General features: G+C 39.4%; 1 protein-coding gene across 2 annotated transcripts in view; it reads right to left on the bottom strand.

Moving 5' to 3' along the window:
- CLSTN2 (calsyntenin 2) overlaps positions 1 to 21,368 on the bottom strand; it is a 318,866-nt gene that overhangs the window by 29,532 nt on the left and 267,966 nt on the right. For both annotated transcript variants that reach the window (XM_036388422.2, XM_054515868.1), the window contains exon 8: positions 21,150 to 21,271. In XM_036388422.2, coding sequence (XP_036244315.1) covers positions 21,150 to 21,271 — 122 coding nt within the window. The remainder of the gene's footprint in view (positions 1 to 21,149; positions 21,272 to 21,368) is intronic.

The following is a 21,368-nucleotide window of genomic DNA, read 5'->3' as shown; positions in this document are numbered from 1 at the left end:
CTACAACATACTTTCAGGATGACAACATTCGTGTCAAATCACATATGAATTTCAGAGCTGGACAACCAGGGATTACTGCAGGATGGCCAAATTCAGCTTTAGTTTAAAAATGTACAGCTGGATGAACCCATGCCTCTAGAGACAGAAGTCTGGTGTGCAAATATCAATGTTTGCCCAATTATTTTTTTCTGTTGTTGTATCTTTCAATTTAAAAGTTCAAAGGAATAAATCACAGCAAACTGGTAGGATGAGTGGGCTGTTTTAAAAACAAAAGTATAGTTGCAACAATGGTGCTTTCAGTTCTGGGGAGATCCTTGTTTTGGTGCATCTAGAAATGGAAGTGCTTGAATGCAGATATGCTTGCTGTTTCACAGAAGCAAGCAGAAAGTGATGTTTAACCATAACATTTTGTCCTTGGCCAGGTGAACTGCTATCTGGGGCAATATCTCCCCTTTGAAAGCAAAAGCTAATGCTTTGTTCCAGAAGGCATTTCAACAAGCACTTAATTACTTCTATTTCAAACGGATACATTTATTATTGCAGATACTGTAGCAACACAGCAAGAGATAAATGCAGCAAGGGGCTGCAGGGGGGAGCTTTCCTTTTGTAAGCCGCAGACAGCACAAATGTTTTCTGAAGGTTAAATGCACTGAAACCAAAATTGAAAGTAAATAAATTGGAAGACTGAAAACCTTATTGAGCATCTCCAACCACCAAAAGTATTATGCAGCCCTGCCTTCCAAGGAAAAACAGCTTGCCAAGCCCCTGACCTCATTAGCATTTGATGCATCACAGCCACACGCAGCTGACATTTCAAAGAAAACAACCCTTGTTTTGAGAGACCTTGCATGGCCAAACCTACAGGGTGAATCCCTGGCACTTTGTGGAGAACTGTCCACACTGTTTCTGTTTTGCAACCCTGAACTGCATCATGTGCACCCCATGTGCACCCCAATGAGTGAGTAATCCTCATGTTTAACTCAAGCAAGGGCACTTGGACAGACCAAACCAAAACACATTGGGGGCATTACACCACAAAGAGCACAATAATGTGTAGCCAGTGTAATTAATCCATTAGGCAGTTAGATTTTTCAAAGAAAACGCTTCCTGAAAACACAGCATTTCATAAATGCCACAATTCAAGGATCCTGCAACTGGGCTCAAGTGCTTCCAAGAAAAATACAGAAAATACACATGTCCAACTGTAAATGTCCACACAAAGTACTCAGTAACTTTTATTTTTTCTTATACATCCTGGAATATAAGATTGGTGATGTCTGCAAACCCTCACTAAGCTGCATTTCCTTAAATTTTAACACATAAACACATCAAGCATTGTTTTGAAGGATAAGACTTATGGTCTCAGCTTGGTTGTTCCTGAGATTTAAACAGCACTTGTTGGTCATCTTAATTGTCACCCAATTTCAATCCAGCTTAGGGACACAGACACATGTCTATTCCTCTAAACCATCTTTCAGCATCTGTACTGGGCCCTAGTGCAAAACCAAATATTCTACAGGGAAGCAAAAAATTACTTCCAAACTCTGGAATACATCCCAGTCCTTCAGCAGCAGGTAGTACTTCATGCCTGGCCATTTCACAAGCAACAAAATAATGAAATAAATAATTGCGGTGTAATTTGTTATGCTGTTACTTCAGACACCTTCTAAACACAGGAAACCAATTTTTTCCCTGCATGTATTCCACTGTGGCAATGGAATGCAATATGAAGCAGTGAAGCCAGGAAAAGAAAATTATAAAATATACTACACTGGCAAATAAAGAAATTTTAATACTGTCAAGTTGGAAATTTATTTTAAAAATCTAATTTATACAGCTATCGTAATGAGATAAAATCACAGATGAGTGAGTTGGGCTTTCCAAAACTGCTGGATGGCTTGGTCTAATCACTCTATCATGCCAGTCTGCCTCAAAAAAGTATTAATCAAATCACAGCGAATGAAACAGCCTGAAGTCCTAGTGCTGATTACAAGCCATTGCACTGGAATATGCTTTTATGAAATAGCTGAAAACAGCCTCCATATAAATCTTATGGAGTATGTGACCTAGGCTATTGGCATCTTCTAATGAAAAACATCAGATTTTTGTGCTTTATACTGGAATGCTCAGGAAAATACTGAAACGAAAGTTCTTGGTCCAAGAAGCATGTGGTGCTTAGAACCAGACTTTGGTGGCCTGCAAAATGCCCCATTTTTCAGCTTTGTCCAACAGGCCAGGCCTGGCACCTGGGAGAATCTGCAATTTCCAGCTCTTGGAGCCTCCCTCGAGTCAGTTGGGGCCACTCCTGGAATGGGGGTCATTCACCTGCTTGGCTGCAACACCAAGGCAGCCTGTGCTCCCCAAGTGCCCAGGGAAGAGCTGTTCATGCTCACCACGAGCCTCTGTGAGCTCCCTGCACATCCCTCTGGTCCCCCTCAGCAGCCTGAGCAGGGACACAGCTCTGCACAGCCCAGTGTGCCCATGCCAGGGAGCCTGGATGGGAAACATCTCTGCACAGCCCAGTGTGCCCATGCCAGGGAGCCTTGATGTGACACAGCTCTGCACAGCCCAGTGTGCCCATGCCAGGGAGCCTTGATGTGACACAGCTCTGCACAGCCCAGTGTGCCCATGCCAGGGAGCCTGAGCAGAGACACAGCTCTGCACAGCCCAGTGTGCCCATGCCAGGGAGCCTGGATAGGAAACAGCTCTGCACAGCCCAGTGTGCCCATGCCAGGGAGCCTGAGCAGGGAAACAGCTCTGCACAGCCCCTTGGTGCTGCTGAGAGCACACCTGAGAGTGTCCCCCCAGGGCTTGGAGAGGCACGTGTGGCTTCCATCTTCTGCTTCCTGGGACTTTGCTTAGGAAGTGCTCTCAGAACATCCTCAAACATCCTCAACAAAAGCAGAAAGAAGGGAAGGGAAGTTCAGGGAAAGGAAAGGAAAGAGAAGGGAAAGGAAAGAGAAGGAGAAGGGTAAGGGTAAGGGTAAGGGTAAGGGTAAGGGGAAGGGAAGGGAAGGGAAGGGAAGGGAAGGGAAGGGAAGGGAAGGGAAGGGAAGGGAAGGGAAGGGAAAGGAAAGGAAAGGAAAGGAAAGGAAAGGAAAGGAAAGGAAAGGAAAGGAAAGGAAAGGAAAGGAAAGGAAAGGAAAGGAAAGGAAAGGAAAGGAAAGGAAAGGAAAGGAAAGGAAAGGAAAGGAAAGGAAAGGAAAGGAAAGGAAAGGAAAGGAAAGGAAAGGAAAGGAAAGGAAAGGAAAGGAAAGGAAAGGAAAGGAAAGGAAAGGAAAGGAAAGGAAAGGAAAGGAAAGGAAAGGAAAGGAAAGGGCTCACTGCAAATAGCACCACTTACTGCAGCTATGAGACAAAAATCCTTCCTCCTGAGTGGTCTGAATCACTCATTCAGTTGACAAAAGTGGTCTGACTGAACCACTTGTTCCAAGAAAGCATCTTAACCCCCATCCTTAGCCATCATTTTTTAGAGCACACTTAAAACACTGGGCCTGCTTTGGGACCCTAAATACAAGGAGTATTTCGATAAACTGGAGTGAATTCAGTGGAGAACAAGCAGAAGTGTCAGCTCTGGCCACATGAGGAGAGGCTGAGAGAGAGCTGAGCTTGTTTGGGCAGGGAGAGGCAGCCTTAGGGAAAAACAGCAGCCCTGCAGTGCCAAGGGAGAAGTGACCATGGACAGGCTTTTCAAAGTGGACAACTCTGCATTTTTATACCCCCTCACTAAAGAAGGCAAAAAATGCAGGGAATCTTAATGGCATTAGCATTATTCCCACAGCCACAGTCCCCTGGTCAACCCTCCTGCCTTATTCTGAAAGCAGCCAAATGCTTTGTGGCTCTGCTTCAAAGCCTGGCCCCTACTACCCTGGTTCAGAGCACTGAAAATAGATGATAATTGGATGGGGAGAGGGATATTGATTTGAGTTTAAAAAACACATTTTTCTCTCCATCGCTAAAAAAATCCTCCTGAAATAGTTTTTTAAAAATTTACAAGGTTTGGAATTGCTCTTTTTCTGTTGATTCCAATAATTTTTAATATATATTTTTAGTTTTATATATATATATTTATAGGTTTTTATATATATATTTAAATATTTATAAATATTTTTATTATGTATTTTGAACATATTTTTATAGTATTGAGAGAAAACACTGCATTGCTTACAAACAGGGAGCTAAAAGGAAGGTTCTGAAAGACTGTTTCATTATACTTTGAATCAGGAACTAAGCAGTAGTGCCCCTGCAACAAGGAAGCCTATAAAAGATAATAATTTTTAATTGGTCGGCAGTGGATTTCATATAAATTGAAAAAGTTACATATATTTGCAATTCTTCAGAGAAAGATGTGTATTACATATGTAAATTTAAAAAAATTAAACATTTCAGGCAGTTGAGTCATTCTGCCTGAGATTGGTGAGTTTTTTATGAAGGCAATTCACAGGTGAGCACAGAGGGCCTTTCTCCTCTCCCACTCTGGGATAAACCATGGTTGTCTCTGAAATGGGATCTTTACAGATATTGAATGAGCTTTTATCTGTTACTTTAGAATCTCATTTATTATCCTAATTGTTTTCCTAATGTCAGTTCTTATCCACAGATGTCTGCAATTAGGCCATGTTAGTTTAAAATAAGAAAAGGAGATGCCTTGGGGCATTGCTGTTGCTATGACTGCTGCTTCCTTTTGATTTCTTCTAATAAATCTTTGTCTCAAATTTCAGTAGCTGAGCTACCTGCACAGCTGATTAAGTGATATAGGAAAAAAAGTTACACAGTTGACTTTTTGAGCTCTTTTTCTCAGTGTCTATAAACACTTCTGATTTCTTTCTTTCCTTTTTCTTTTTTTTTTTTTTTAATTATCCCTGCACCACCAGGAACAGAAGAAAACACTGCTAAAAATATCCTGGTGTAGATCTCAAGTGTGTAATTCAGTATGCAGATATTCAGTGTGAAGGATGGCATTGCTTCACTGGGGGTACCTGGGTTACCTGGTGTCTTTCTGTTTTCTAATATAATGAACAAAAATCTGTTTCTGCCATGAATATGTGGTTTTATGGTAAAAGTCTGCTTTTGTAGGAGTCAATAGATATGCACTTGAAATTGGCTTTGTGCTACAGTACAGTCTGTCAGCATATTCATTTTGGGGAAGAGCTTTTGGAAATAAAAGCAAAGTGCAAACACTGACTCATCAAATCCATTCAGTCACGTGAATTGCTGTATTATTATTCTGCATTATTATTATTATTATAGCATTATTATTCTGCCTCAGTAGTAGACTCTGCATTAGGACATATTTACCACAGTGTTGGCTTTACTCAACGTCAGCATTGCTTTCCTGGAAATGATTAAAACATCTCTGGGAAAGGGTTTGATATCCCTGACCACTAAGTGAAGGTGTGCAGATTGCAGATATGTCTCCAATATCTCCACAACCTCTTCAGAAAACTTTAAATCAAGCTCTAAAATATTCATATTATGTACCAGGGCTTTTTGAAAAGATACTTTCTTTGTGTTTCGTGTTCTACATTTATAGTTCAGCAGCTCCTTCACACGACATCTTCCCCCATCTGTAAAATCAATGCACCCTGTCTCTGCAGTGCCAATAGATACAGGATGGAAGTAGTAATTAAGGCAGGATGGAAGGAAAATACACTGCATGTGGGAAAAGGAGGCATTGCTACAAACTCCCACAGTTAAATTTACAGAATAAAGGAGATGAACACTGTGCAAATTAATCCCTTCCTTCTGGAACCTCAGCTCAATATCAGAGGAACATTACCCAGAGAAGGGAGCAAAAGAGATTTCCCTGCTCCTTATGGAGGTCTCAAACAAGGTATTGCTTCCTCACAGGAGTTTTGGCATGGAATCTGGAAACAGGTTGCATTCCTACCCTGGCTGAAAGGATAAAAGGAAGATAATCCTCTTGTAATGATACTGAGGTGGGCAGAGCCACAGGGATGTCATTCTCAGGACTCTGCTGGCAGTGCCTCCTGCCCAAGCTCCTGAAGGAGGCACTGGTGGCATTCCACAGACACTGTGAGACCCAGCACTGACACCTTCTTCAGGAAGCTGAGCAAAGCAGAAGGGATTTCCCCCAACTGTGTACTTTGAAACAAATTGGAGGTGAAGGACTGGGGAGCACTACCTTGCCCTTATAATCTCACTAATTGAAAGGATAATGCAGCCTCATGCTGATTGATTTAAAATGAGAATTTGTGTACCTTATAAAACAATTGTTTCTTCAATACGAACTATTCAGTTATATAGTTTAGAAAACTGCCCATTAGAAAAACCTGATGGCATTTCTTGTGTATTTGTGCTCAAATAAATGCTTTATGCAAATAAGCATGCATCTAATCACCATCTTTCTAAACTGATATTTTCAACTATTTACTCACTGTCTAGTACATATTTTCTTCTGCTTAATGTTTATATGACTTAGACAATTTCTTTCACTTAAAAAAACCGATTTTCAAAGACTGTTTAGGAAACATGGCTAAGATTTGATATTTTTAAGAAAATATGGACAGAATATTTTGTTAGAGTACCTTGAGCCCTGCCATTTATTATGCAATATCATTAATTGAACATGTCAAAGAGAAGTGTGGATGTTCACTAAATCACTCAGAAAATTTGGTGAGGAAAGTTTAATCTTTTAACCATTTTTTTTCTCTTGAAAAATACCCCAGCAGTACCAATTAATCCAAACAAATTCCTGAAACACATTTATATAGCAAGTTTGCCAAGTATCTATCTTCATAGCTATGGATGTTCCCATAGGAAACACCTTGTTGTATTTTATCAGAAATTCTTCTTTACTCTTCAGTGAAAAATAAAAGTAATTAATTTTCCCTCCTCAGCCAATTTCCCCTCTATGTCCATTCAAATGAATGCAGAAGGAACAGCATGACCACAGTGCTGGCCCTTTTCCATCAGAAACCACCCTTGTTGGAAATTTATCTGGCTGTTCACCTTCACAGATTTGTCTCCTATTGTACTCTTAGAAGAGACTTGACAACCCAGACCAGAAGACTTTCACATCACTCTAAGATGGAGAGATGATAAAAACAATCCACTGGTGCAGTCCTTTACAGCTTTTAGTGGTACATATATGCATATGAATGTATGAGAGATATAAATATGCATATACATACATACACACAAAACTTTGGCGTTTTTAATTACAAACTGGAGTGAAACATTTGAAAACACCGTTGTAGGATAGTTATGTATTTCTACAGCTTTAAAGTAAAAAGGGAACACTATTTTTAGGAAGTCAGCACGGTACAATCACTGAAATAAATAAACTCCAAACAGCTCATATCAATGGGAATATTCTCTTAGACCAATTTGTAGTATTCTAGGTGTTACTTTGAACAGCTCATATCAGAATAAATTGATTAAAAAACTATTAAAGAAAGAGAAATTATCAGAGCATACAAAGATGAAAAAACATTTTTAGAAACTAAGTATTTAATAACTGAGTTGAATTGAAATTCAAACTAAACTACTGAAGTGACACACAGCTAATGAAAACTGATCCCTGCTAACTCTACAATTAAAGTTATTGTTGATATTCCTTAAGCTACCAAATAACAGTCTTGGTAGGTAATAGAAGGAAAAATAATTTCTATAAACTGTTATAATGGTCCCATAAAGAAATTCCCATGGGATTAGGCTGAATGTTGGTTCTTCTTCATCAGTAAGGGAATTTTTCCTGGGCATTAATCTCTCTCTTGCTCTCACTGCCTCGTGTAAATAAACCCAGTTAACATTATTTGACTGTGATGCTCTGGATTGGACCATCCCTCTTTCCAGGCTTTTTGAACTAAGGGCTGGTCTCCAAAGAAGAATTAGAATGGGAGCAAGGCAGTGGCCTCCTGTTTCAGAATATTCCCTTCTGAAGCTGTCAGGAACTGGTACCCAGTGAAGGGAGCAGCGCTGCTGCCAGCAAAAGTGAGACAGCCAGGATGGGGAGCAGACCACTTTATGTGTTTTTCAGATTCCTGTACTGTTGTTTAAAAAAGTAAATTAAAAAATCAAATTATTTCTATTTTATCTGTTCTTTGTTCTTATAATATTTCATTACTTGTAACAGGAAGCTTTACTGAACAGTAACCCACCGTGGTGTATTATTTCCCTTTTTTCCTTTTGTTCTAAAATCTCCTTTATTTTTCTATTAATGAACACCAACCGATCAGGAATTAAAAAAAGGCAGAAAAGCCCCCTGATGTCAGGGTATAAAAAGAACAAGTAAAACCACTAAGGATAATGCAAAGAACTTTGCTTCAGAGATGCAGCATGGCCACTGCCAGCTTGGATTTGCCCTTGGAAATCTACAGCTGAGGAGAGAAGGAAAAGCAAGGGAAGGAAGGCCCCAGCACAGATGCTGCAGCATGTCAGGCTCAATAAAATTGCCTGGCTCCTATCAGGGTGGAAAACTGCTCCTATCTAAATGGAAAGAATGATCAATATTCTGAGATGTATGCACTTTCTACTAAGTAATGAAACATGGGGACATTTTTTAAGATCAACTTGAATCAACTGAATCTGAGGAATAAAAAGATCAACCAAAGTCTTAGCAAGAATAAACACTATAGGTTTAATTTCCTGCTTCCCAATTGAAAGGGCTTCTATGATTGTTTCATTTATATGCCAGATATTGATCTACACTGTGATTTGTCCATATAAATTTTCTGTTAAATATCTCTCTAGACTAAAGAAACTACTATAAATGTTATATACCCAAATGTGTATATATATATAATCAGAAATGAAAAAATGCAAAGACTTGGGGAGATCATGTCTTTGGGAATTATTCACAAACTGAACACATTTACCACTTAACAAATAAGAATAATATTAAGGAGAACTATGAAACCCAGCAGATCCTTTGAGCTCCCACCTAACTGAAATGGCCTAAATACCTCCTTTATTTCCTAATCTGAGACCTGATATTTGGTTGACATTATTTATTGAAGTGCTCAAATAATTTTTTTCATTTTGCCTATTAATGCATTTATAAAGCATTTATAGCATTAAGCATGTTTTATTTCCAAATGGCACCCATTATGTTCCTGAGGGCATCACTGGGAAGGGAGTACAGAGATCAGGGATGTTTTAATCTACATTGAGGTACAAATTGTGTCAGTCTTATTTTCTTGCATTATTAATGTCCTTTCCAAAACTAAAAAGGTGTGGGCTTTTGAACAACCTGATTTCAAAGGGAGCTGAAAGGAGCTTTTGGTCTGCGAGTTTGTTCCCTCCTCAAGACAGGATGCATAGAATTCTACTTCATTTCACTCAAGAGGCCTCATCTTTGAATCTTATCTGGAATTTAAATCACTTTCTCTCATCTCCAGAATCTGCCTTCTTAGGTGACACATGCAGGAATTCTGTCAGTCAGATATTTCTATTAAGAAGTTTGCAACAAACATTTTTCACTTTGGAGGGCTCTGTCTGCAAATGGAATTGTGGTCATAAACTAAATGAAATGCCCATTTACCACACCTCCTGAAAAACCCATTATTTGCTAGAAAACCAAGCAAATAATTTTCAGTTTATTAATAATACTTAATCAAAACATAAACTTAATTCAAAAAACCAAAAGCTATGAGTGTTAATACAAAACAAACCCTGCTATTCTTTGCCATTACCTCTCAAATATTAATATACATGCTTTTTATTCAGTTTGCTTTCTAGAAACCTGGCTGAAATGATAATACTCAAATGTTTAAAGGTTACATTTGAGTCAGGCATCTTGACTGCCTGCTGCTTCAAGGACTGAGACAATTAAGAGGTATGACCACACTCCTGAAGGGTCTTTTTTGTCTCTCTGATGTTGCATGAAGAAAAAGGAGGCTGTCCCTGTTCAAAGCAGGATGATACATCCTTTCCTTGCTGCTGAACAAAGAAAACACTTGGTTCAGGCAGCTTTTAAGATGTTATAAAGGTACAAAGAGTGGGATTAATGCAAACTTGACCCCAGAGACAAAGAAAACAGGGTAGCTGGGGCTTGTTTGCTTTAGAGGGCAAACACTTGTGCTCAGCTCTAAAGTCACACAGTCCCACCTACACACATCACTCAATTTGTCAGACCGAGGGACTACGCTCCCTTACCAATGCACATCCCACAGGAAGTTACATGCTGGCATTAAGTCATTAAATAAACATCCAGACTCGATGCCTAAGCTCTCAGCTCCCATCTGGGAAACACTGGGGTTCCCAGGCTGGGCTGCAGGCAGAAGAAAGCCCACCTGGATCCTGCCTGGGGCTGCACACCTGTCCTTTGCTGGCTCTTTGAAGGCCCCCATCACTTGGCAAATCCCTCTTCAAAGGCTCTGATCTCTGAAGGGAGTGCTGAGACTGCTTGCAAGGGCTGCTTTAAACACGCTCAGCAAAGGCAGATGCAGCTGACACGGGTGGTAAACAGCGCTCACAATTCCCACATTTCGGGAGAAGTGATTTACTCGAAACATTATTTGCTCTGTTGAAAGTGCACAGTGCAAACTGGGGATGAAAGAATCCCTGCTTTCACACAGGTCTCACACTGAATTGGGAGGATCTTTCCAGGGAACCATGGAGGGAATCTCGTGCAGCCCAGAGCCCACTACTCTGGCAGGTGTTGTAGCTGGGGGCAGCTACAGCAGCACAAAGGCACAGCAGAAATAGGTGCTCCTTCCCCATACAGATTAGTCTGGGATTTACTTCTGTTCCAGCAGACAATTAGGACATAATGCAGGGAAAAGCAAATGCTATTTTGTTTTAATGCAGCTAAAAGGTGGCAATGAGTCATACTTGGCTCCCTTCATAATTTCTGTAAGGTGAAGAATGGCTGTGTGTCCTTGCTGCTGTATTTATACATAGATAAAAGTCAGGAAATTATACAACTCAATATTATGCATAGTCTCTTTAGTGAAATGGGGACTGCTAGGACTTTAATTACAGAGCTGGCATTTTGCAGACAGACTGATTATGTGTTATATACCGTAGGAAGGTAATTAGTTATCAGCTGTATGTGTGACTTTGCCAGAGAATGCTGTTATTTTGTCAATATGCAGCTTGCTTCTAGTACTAATCATGATCATGTTCTTTATTCACAATTGAGCTGTCTGAAATTTTCCCAGTGAAACACTGTTTTGCTGATTGGTAAATGGGTGCTGAAATTACTATTTTTAGAAATGGGAGAACAGGTTCTTCAGGTAAAAAAAAACCAAAAAACCAACCCTGAAAAATATGCCTTTTTAGTTTTGCCAAATAGGTCAGGTGTTTGCTTTCAAAATTGTAAATAACTTCAAAAAAAATCTGGATATTAAGGACAAAACTTCCAACATGCTCCCCTAAAGTATGTAATAACAGACCCAGACCAAGTCATATGGAAGACTTACATGACATAAAAGAACTGTAACTGCAGAAATAAAGACAGTAGGTGGATCCTCTGCCAGCTGAGAGCTGTGTATTTCTGAAATCCAAACAATTAGTCCATTTGGGCTAGGAAGTGACACTCAAGGAGAGCAACAGCAGCTCTGTCCTTGAGGGAAGGAGTCCAAGTATGACATTCAGCAATGTCTCTTATTACCTGAACTGGACATTTCCTGTCACCTCTGCATGCAGAGGACTATTGCACACACTCTAGTCATATTAATACCATCATTTATGTTTGCATTGTAATACATTTAACTGTTACCACAGTTCTCCTTCCATTACTTTGGCTGAGCACTGGGTGCTAAGCTACTGCAAGAGTTTTCATTAAATCAGGCACATTTGGTTATATATTTATCATATGGAAAATGAAGGCTGAATTTGAAATCAGGGTCTCTGTGCTGGCCATGAAATTACAGCAAACCCTCATTTGGGAGTGCATCCAAATCCAGGGATGGTGGTAGAGGTGTCTCAGGGAGAGAGGGCATGAGGCCACTTAGGAAAGAATAAAAAATGCCACGCAGGCCATGCGTGCAATTACAGCAACAGTAAATTCCTCTGAACATGTTTGAGTCCACAGGTTAATTGAAGTGAACAAACTGCAAGGGAAAAGATTGAATCAGTAATAAAAGGATCACAGTAAGATAGGAAAAGAATTTGGTGAGATCCTGGACTGTGTAACTGCTTGAAAAAAATGCAGTAAAATTCTGGAGTGTCTGGAATACCATTGTCCATTTGGAAGAACACTAAAACAGGGGTAGGAAGATCTGTGCAGTATCAGTCTGCAGTTTTTTTGTCTGTTTTCAAGCAGTTGTGAGTAAATTAGAAATAGGAACTTCACTGGCTGCTGTGAGGATATTTTAAAATTGGAAGGTTTGTTATAATACTCTACCAGAACTTGGTGCAGCTTCTATGGCACAGTGATGCTTCTTTTGGGAAACTTTCTTGCTGATAGAGGTTTGTTATGACTTTAATATGCAATTACTTTAAAAACCCCTACAAAACATTGCAGCTGTCAATAATACCAAAGAATGCCAGGAACTTTCCTGGAAATTATGATTCAATAAACTTGCAATTTCTAACATTAAAGTTGCACTTTTAATTTCATTTGAAAACTTCTGCTAATGGAAGATTCACGTAAGTGTCCTGCTTTTGCCTGCCTAAGAAGTTTCTGTAGGGTTCACTGCCTGCTTCTAAAGAATATGCAACTCTGAAGTAGAAAAAGCTTTCAAGACATGAAATTATTCATAAGAATTTCCATTTCCTAGCCAGTACTAGTACTGCTACAAAACTCTAAGTGGATCCACAATTATTTGTAACCCAATCAGGTCGTAACTGCTAATGAGAGAACAGTTAATACTAAATTTTGAAGTTAGCCTGGCTCTGCTGTGCTCTGGCAAAGCTCACGGATCCGGGCACAGCTTGAAGAGTACATTTTTAATTGGTGGCATTGAACTGAAAACCTGCACAGTTACCCTGACCTTATTTAACAGCTGCTGATTCTCCTTTATCCTTACACAGTGAATTTCCATTGGTAAGGAAGCAGAGGTTTGGAATCTCAGCCAGTGCAGATTCACACCAGTGACTTCACACTGGCTCATCAGCTCTGCAGATGCCTGGTGCAGCCCTCGGAATTTTTTACTTTCTGCAGCACATAAACACAGTAATAGCAGCAAAGCTCAATATGGCCAATAGAAATAAATTCTTCTGAAATCCTGGTGAGCGCAAAAAAGTGTTTTTTAAAATCTATGTCTTAAGACAGTCAATATCTTTAAGAAAAGTAGAGCTCTTTATGAAAAGTGAAATTGATCTTTCTTCAAATTCATGTAAATCACGCATTTGGTTTACCCACCACAGTCATTCCTAATACATCCCAGGAGCTCTGTAAATAAGAATATTGATTTTGATGACCTAGGGAGGTGGTGCAGTGAGAACTGACAAATCCATAGTACAGCTAAACGACTCTGCAGTCTTAGGTGAGGAGTTGTTTATATGGCTACTTTCACATGACAAATGCCTGATATAAGTTTTATGAAATCACTAGCAACCATAATGATCTATTTTTAGAATATGAGACATTACTTAGAGCTGGAAGGAATTTTAAGGGGATATATAAAGTGCATCTTTCTCTGTGCCAAGGTTGCACAATGTATACATGCCACAATTTCAATAATATATATATAAGAAAATAAAAATTTAGTGGGTAAAGTATAGAAAGGGAGGATTAGAAGATCAAGTTCTTATTTGGTGCAAGCACATAACTGCATTAGAAAATGCAGCTTTCAAATAAGAGCCTTTCTATTTAAGGTACATTTACTTGTGGCAGTGACACAGGACACTTCTCTGCAGTGACAGGAAGAGTTTGCAAACTGATTTGCATGCAAGCTGTGAGCTGCTTTTGTAGCCTTGAAACTCGTAATGTGTAATACTGATTTTCACAATGGGTTTCAGAAATATGGATGGCTTAATTACTACTTTAAATAATGAAATTGCTTAATCATGCTGACAGATAAAGCACCTGAAAAACCTGATAATGTACAGTTGCTGCAGCATGTCTTTGTGCTGTGATGCTGTAACTTCCAGGTGGCTTAGTAAATTAGATCAGTAGTTCACTCATGATGAAATAATTCTATTATAACCCACCTTTCTTGCTCCTAAATTGCATCAAGGAAATATGTCAGTTCAGTAACACTTGCTGACTGCAGTTAGGCAGCACCCTGTGTTTGTTTTTAAATGTAGAACTAGAAAGCTGCTCAGTTTTGCATTTTTACATAATTTTTCACCATGTGCTTGAAAATATGCCTTCCTAGGCTTTGACATTGTCAAGAGACTACCCAGATGTTAAAGCAAATCCATGGAAAAGCATCACCATACTTTATTCCTGAACTGCAGACAACCAGAAACCCTGGCTCTGGAATAAACAGTTCATGAACATGATAAACAAAATTATATTTATTAATAACATAACCTCTTTGTCTCCTAACCTGCCTTTGCAAGGATAAAGATATCAGTCCTATCTTTGTGAAATGCTTCAGACACCACCTGAAAGCCATCCTGCTTTTCCTTTAAGCTAAATTTCCTGAGGGGCCTCAGGAAATCGCCCAAGTAATGGATCTTGAACATTTCCAAACCAGTTTCTGCATGTGTCATACAAATTCTGGTGCACAAGCAATAAATCACATACAGCGTAAAAGAGAAATATTAGAAATAGCTGACAAATAAGAGAGTAAATGTGACTTTTCACCTCCAAATAATAGTTTGATAGGGAATTTCTATTCTAGGCTTCAAATTTCTCAAGTTCCTAGAGTAGTGTAAAACCAGGGAACTAACAGACACTTAAATCCAGCTTGTTTAGATTTATTAATAACTCCATATCAAGATTTTCACTAAGAAATTAAATTAGTTGGAGGGTCTTCCCACAGGATGCTTTAAGAATGTCATACTTTTTATTATTTCATGGTGCTATAGACAATTTAAACTTCCTTTTATTCTATGCAGAGTTTCTTTCCTTTCTTTTTCCTGCTTTCATTGAGAAATTAGCGTCTTAGGGTCTAAAGAATGTTTGCAACAGTTCTAACTTCCCTTGGGAATGACCATAACTACATATGGGAAAAACAGTTTTCCATGTAAGACCCAAAGGACAGCACATAATAGGGATCATTTTCAGAAGGGTCAACCCAGCTCATTTTAAGTAGCTGAGCATGAACAGGTGTGAAAGTCTCACACCAATGTAATGAAGCTGTAATAAAACAGGTCAGAAAATTGCAAAATGTAGGACAGATATATGCAGAAAAAACGTCCAAATAACTTCAAGCAAAAGCAAGTAGAGAAAAGATAAAATATTGAGCTTGGTTGTTCCTTAAGGTCATAGGAGTTTTACAGAAGCACAGAGCAGTCACTGCATTTCACACAGGGCTGTACTGCAGAATCAGAAATGCACAAAGGCACACCAATGTGTAGGGAATACTTCAGAGGGGCTCAAGGGGAATCCTGTGTGTCATAAAGCAAGTTCTGGACAGCCACTGTGAGTGGTTTGTGAAGATTTTGTTGTTAGCAGTGATAGAACAGTTGCATTAAAAACTTATATTAAACAAGCTTTTTTCAGTTGGGATCTCAAAGAATATTTTCACCATTTATCATCACTGGTGACTCATCCTTGTGCTACCAAGAACTGTTTTGAAGCAAGACTCTGAATAAATATTTGTCAAAATAGCATTCAAAGATGGAAAGTAGCAATAAAGTGCATCAGACTAGACAGGGCTGTAATGGAAGGCACTTAAGGTGCCAGGAATGCCACAAAGACTTTTTAAGTCCTGGAATTATTTAATTTCTGTTGCAGAATTAGTCATTCATTTATCATTTCTCTCTTACTGGCTCTGTAGGCAAACACCTCACTGATTTGTTTCTGCTGTTTTATTAAAGCTGTATGCATTAAGCAGTACAGGCCTGCATACTAATTTCTAAAGTAAGTGTTTAAGAGCATAAGAAACTCTTCTGAGCTTCAAGTAATAAACAACTAAACTCCATCACAAAAAAAAGGTGACTTCAAATAGAGCATCACGTTGGAAGGATGGGACTGCCAAGACTGATGGCTTTTACCTAGAGGTTAGATTTCATGACAGAAATGATGGAAACTTGCAGCATCCTGTCACTCTGTGTCCCCCTACCCCTCCTGGACTGGGATTATGGTGTACTTTCTATATGTACTCACTCGTTTTCTCTCTCTGCAATCTCTCAAGAGGGAGGCCACACACAGCTTTCATTATATGAAGGGTGCTCTTAAAACTGAATGCACACAAAAACCTATTCTAAACAATGGTTAACAATCCAGCATAAAAGAACAACTTCAAGGCATAAATCCTGTTGTTCCATGGAAATATCCAATTTAACTACATTAAAAACAGAGTCCAAATACCAAATCAATTTCACTTTACCTTCCTATCATGTAACATAAATTCCTTGGAAAGTCAGTTCCTGCTCTACCATGTCCTTGAGCAGGTGCTGATTTTAAAAAAGGAGCTGGGAGTGAAGCACTTGAGTGCCACGGCTGCTTCCCCCAGGGGCAGCCCCGGGTGTGTGTGTGGCCACAGAAGGGGTGAAGTGCAAACCAAGGCCTTGCCTTGATCCGTGCCCACAATGACAAAATGCATCACATTTAGACTTATCCAAACCATCTCCTGTAGTTCCTGTTGGAAAAGGAATTGTTTTTCACAATGAAAAGCAGGTTAATGCTGGATTATTCAAACAATTTTTCTCATCTTAGTAAAGAAGCAGTAACTTTCTTCATATTTATCTGGTTTTTGCTGACTTAGAATGACTCCATATCATGCACTAGATTCCCTGTTTTTAATGGGATTAACATAAATTTTGCCTGTGGGGTGAAGACTGTTTGCAGAATGATAACATCCTGAAAATAATGTTGCACTGTGAATAAAGTACATGAAAAAATTGTTCATCTCTGGCTCAGATACCTTCTCCCACTAAAGACAGTGTTGTTATCCTATTGATTTAGGAGAAGAAAAAATACCTTTTGGCTGTCCTCATATTTGTATGAAAAGTGTATAATACCTCTTCAGAACAGTGTGAAATACACCATCCTGTTTAGTGTTATGTATTCCACTGTCACCAAAGGCTTGAGTGACTTGGTTAATCATTCAAACTGCAATTCTGGTTTGGTTCACAGCTTTCTGAGAAAGTCAAAGAAATAGTTTTAATATTTTATATGTTATTCTTAGATGTCCCAAATGCATATTTGGCTGCCTAAATAATTCACTTAAAATAACACCTATGTTCATTTGAGATAATTAGATAATAATTTAGATGTTTTTTACTGACTTTGGTAACAAAACTTTTTGTTTTATTAAGAGTAATTTCTGCCCTTTTTGTAGTAAGTTCTTGGGTTTAAAAAGTGTCCAATACTTGAAGTATGAGAAAAGAAATTACATAAATGTTGACAAACACATCATGATATTCAATTTAAACTTTTGAACGGGAAACTCAGAGAAAAAGGTCATGATCCTGAAACAAAGGAAACACCTGGGCTTACAAAGAAATGGAAATAAAATGATGGAACCTCTTCTACCTGGGCATCTATTGCAGTTTTTATTACCAATGTTACAGATCTGACACTGATTTTCTTTAACATTGCTTTTGCCATTCCTTTTCTTCCAGATTACTGCTAATGGATTCTCTCACAACTGAGACACCTAATTTGCAAAAGGATGAAAGTGGGGAAAATCTCAAACTATCCATACTTCTTTCTTCCCATGTGTCCTATAAATAACAAGGACACCCTCAGTAAAAAGTCTGATACCTCTGATTATCAGCCCCTTTTGCAGAGGTTCTGTGTCAGCAGGTCACTGGTACAGGCACGTCTGCTCAGGGCTGTGGCACTCTCAGGTCATGGATCAGTGCAGTAAGTGAAAAATTCACGTAGTAAAGGCCATTAATGGAACAAATAGGGACAAATAAACTGAAAGCCATACTGGAAATAAACCCTTAGGTTTATGAACTGACCTAAAGACACAATCTTCCCAGAGCTAGCCTGGCAGAGACTGTCATTTGGAGCTTCCCCACACTTCTTGTGCAAGGCTGTCATGGTGTTGAGAGGCTCCAGATGCACTGCTCAGGTGCAACTGTGTAAAATGTTCATGGATCCCTTTATCCAGACAAGGACAGAGCCTGCAGCTAAGGTGTATGCCAAACTCACCCACCACAGAAATGAGATCTAGACAATTAAATTAAACCTAGTCAGTGCCCTGAAAGAATAAGGAGTCTCATGGAGTAGATAGAGCCCAGAGCAGCTGGTATCATAAATTTTACTGTTCTGCAGTGAGAGTGATAAATGATTTCACCAGTTCAAGCTTCACCCTCTTCCAAGGTCACTGGATATCTCTCAGCAAAAACAATCTCTGGATTGTTGCATTCATAAAGTGAGCTCAGCAATAAAGTGCTCTGCCACATTTCCCTCTGCTCTGGCTGTGGTTGGGACCAAGCCCTGGAGGGTCCTGCAGAGTAATTTCTGCCCTGTCCTGTCCCACAGGGAGAGCAGCTGGGCACAGCTCCATTCCCAGGCTTTTCTTAACAAAACAACATCAGCAGCAGGGAATCGGAGGGTTTGCCCCTACAGAATGAACTGTTCTGAAGGTGAGATTTCCAGAGGTGTGTCAGTGTCAAAATATGCAAATAATCAAATTAATCTACTCCTGGAAGTCTAGTCCAGCTTCTTTTCATATTGAGTAAGGTCCTAGCTTGTTTTATGATGTGGTTTTAAAATATCCTGTGCTTTCTAAGATATACCACTCTGGCTATACAGTCAGAAGAAGGCATCATTTTAACTACATTATAGTGACAATTTCTCACTGCCTTGTCTTCAAAACCATGCAAGTTCCTTCCTGGCCCATTATTCACATATAGTTTTTTTTGTTCAGTTTCTTTTAATTTACTCTACCATATAGGCCAGATGAAGCATGAAGAAGAGACAAAGCAGCAATTTTTATGAGGTCCCTTCATGACAAAACTTACAACAGTATCACCTTGACAATATAAATCTATTTTCATGGAAGTCTGGGCACACAACCCATAACAAACTTTATTTATACTTTAATCTTACTTTCTTTTTCATCTATAAACAACAGCTGAAAATATACTGTGGAAATCAATTGACAGCAGCCGAATGAAAGGCTATTAATCAAGTGACCTAAAAAATATTTTCTGTCTCTAGTTTACATCATGTAGGAGTTTTCAGTAGTAGTTAGGAAGGTTCATGGCCAAGTTACAAGAGTCACGCACAAATTTAATTTATTGAGAGGACACTGGTTCTCTCTCATTTTAAGGATATAGAAGTTGACTGCACTCAATTTTCAAAATCAAAATACTTCCCAAAACCTTGCATTATCATTAATTAGATGCTTAGTACCGAGTTTAGAAATACAAGTCCATCTTCAGCACACACAACAGCCTTATCTGAGATGATATCAGTTACTCCTGACTTGCAATCTTCAATATGATTTAATTTCAATTTATTTTGCGACACTAAGATTTCATATTGAGTACAGCACCAACTGATTTCAGACTGGTTAGTGTTAAATGCAAAGCGAGTGCCATGACCACCGCAGGCCTTCTTACCACAATGGAGATCTCATTTTTATATACATTTAGAAGGTGAATTAGAAAAGTAAACATTCCTATAGCTACGTTTTCCATAGCATACTTTGGACTCAAAGATAAGAAGAAATTTGCTTTGAAAAAATAGTACTTTGCTGAAGTCTGTCTTCTTTCATCCAAATGATCCTTATCCTACCTAGAATGAACAAGTCCATGAAAGGCAACTCTTATCTCTTTAATAATTTTCTTGCAATATATGCTTAATAATAAGGCAAAATTACATACAGCACAGCAGATAAAAGAAAAGGTCAGCAGATAGGATTTACAATATAACAGAAGTGCCTTTCTGTGTATCAGCATAGTCTTTACCAAAAAGGTGTCCATCACTCCCATTGTGCTGATAAAGCAGGTTTTTTAAAAATTATAAATGGAAAACATTTAGGGAACTATGTACAATGTCACATCTCTCTCCACTGCCAAAGGATATAAACCTCTACTTACCATTTAAAGGGGCTCAATTAAAATAAAACCCAAAAAACTAGGGCATAAAATGATTTGACAAAGTTAAATTATTTGTTGCTTTTTATGTGGATCCTAAATAGAGCTGAAACAGCTGCAAGTTGCAGTGTAATTCCAAGAGATTCTGGACAGACTCCGGACAGACTCTGACAACTGCTCTGGGATCTGGGTGCTGGGTACCCTGTGCTGCCTAAAGGGCTGAGGAGGAGGCAGGGTCCTTGTTGGGAAGGATGAAAGTTTGACAAGACAGTCTCACAGATATGTGTGCTTAGCAGAAAGATTTTTAAATGTGGAGTCTGATGAAGGAATAGAGTTGGAAGCAAGTTTTGATACAGAAGAAAAGAATTGCTGAGCCAGTCTCACTGGGTAACCAAGGAGCCAAAGGGTGTGTTAGTTAGAAGGGGTTTTTATGACTTAGAACAAAAGATAAACCCACCTCAGACAAGAAGATGTTTTTACCAAGAAGATAGCACAGGCAAACAAGCCTGCTGATGTGGGAAGTGGAAAAAAGGTCTCAGAATTTTCCACTGCAAGAAAACTGAATAACAACTTCTAGTTTAAACTGTAATGTACTAAGTTTTAGTGATTGGAGAATAGTAACATGAATATGATAATTATAGTAGTTATGATAGGCTATAGGTAATAGTTAAGGTATAGATTGGTTCTGCTGTATTAAGATACTAAGCAAAGAAAAGTCTATAATGCATTTGTAACCAAAACTCAGTGTCTCCAGGCCTGCCTGCAGCTGGAGCTGACAGCTGTAGGCACAGCTCTGTCACCCACGACCCTGGACTGCTGTAACTCTTGGATACAATAAACTGCATTTTGGAAAGCCCCTGGAGTCCCACATCTCTCATTTAGGCTGTTACAGTGGTGCCCAACGTGAAGCACCATCAGTAAGAGCCTGAATGAGGGATGCAGGACTCCAGGCCTGCCTGCAGCTGGAGCTGACAGCTGTGGGCACAGCTCTGTCACCCACGACCCTGCACTGCTGTAACTCTTGGATACAATAAACTGCATTCTGGAGAGCTGCCTGGAATCCCACATCCCTCATTTCAGCTCTTACAGGTCCTGGATGACCTTGGGAAACACGAGGGGGGTACCTGGTCGAGCTTCCAGTGGAACTCGGCGGGGCGGAAGGTGTCGGCCTGGTCGAAGTCCTTGCGCAGCAGGAACACGAGGCGGCAGTTGTGCACGTAGAGCGCGTAGTGGTGCCGGTTCATCTCTGCGGGGACACAGTGTTAGCGTTCACAAACACAGAAGCGATTATATACGGTGCTTTTTATCAAAGAGCTCTGGGAATCGGGGTGATTTCCACCCAA

The sequence above is a fragment of the Molothrus ater genome, chromosome 10 (genome assembly GCF_012460135.2).
Source record: "Molothrus ater isolate BHLD 08-10-18 breed brown headed cowbird chromosome 10, BPBGC_Mater_1.1, whole genome shotgun sequence".
Taxonomy (NCBI): domain Eukaryota; kingdom Metazoa; phylum Chordata; class Aves; order Passeriformes; family Icteridae; genus Molothrus; species Molothrus ater.
This window is presented reverse-complemented; position numbering and strand designations above follow the sequence as displayed.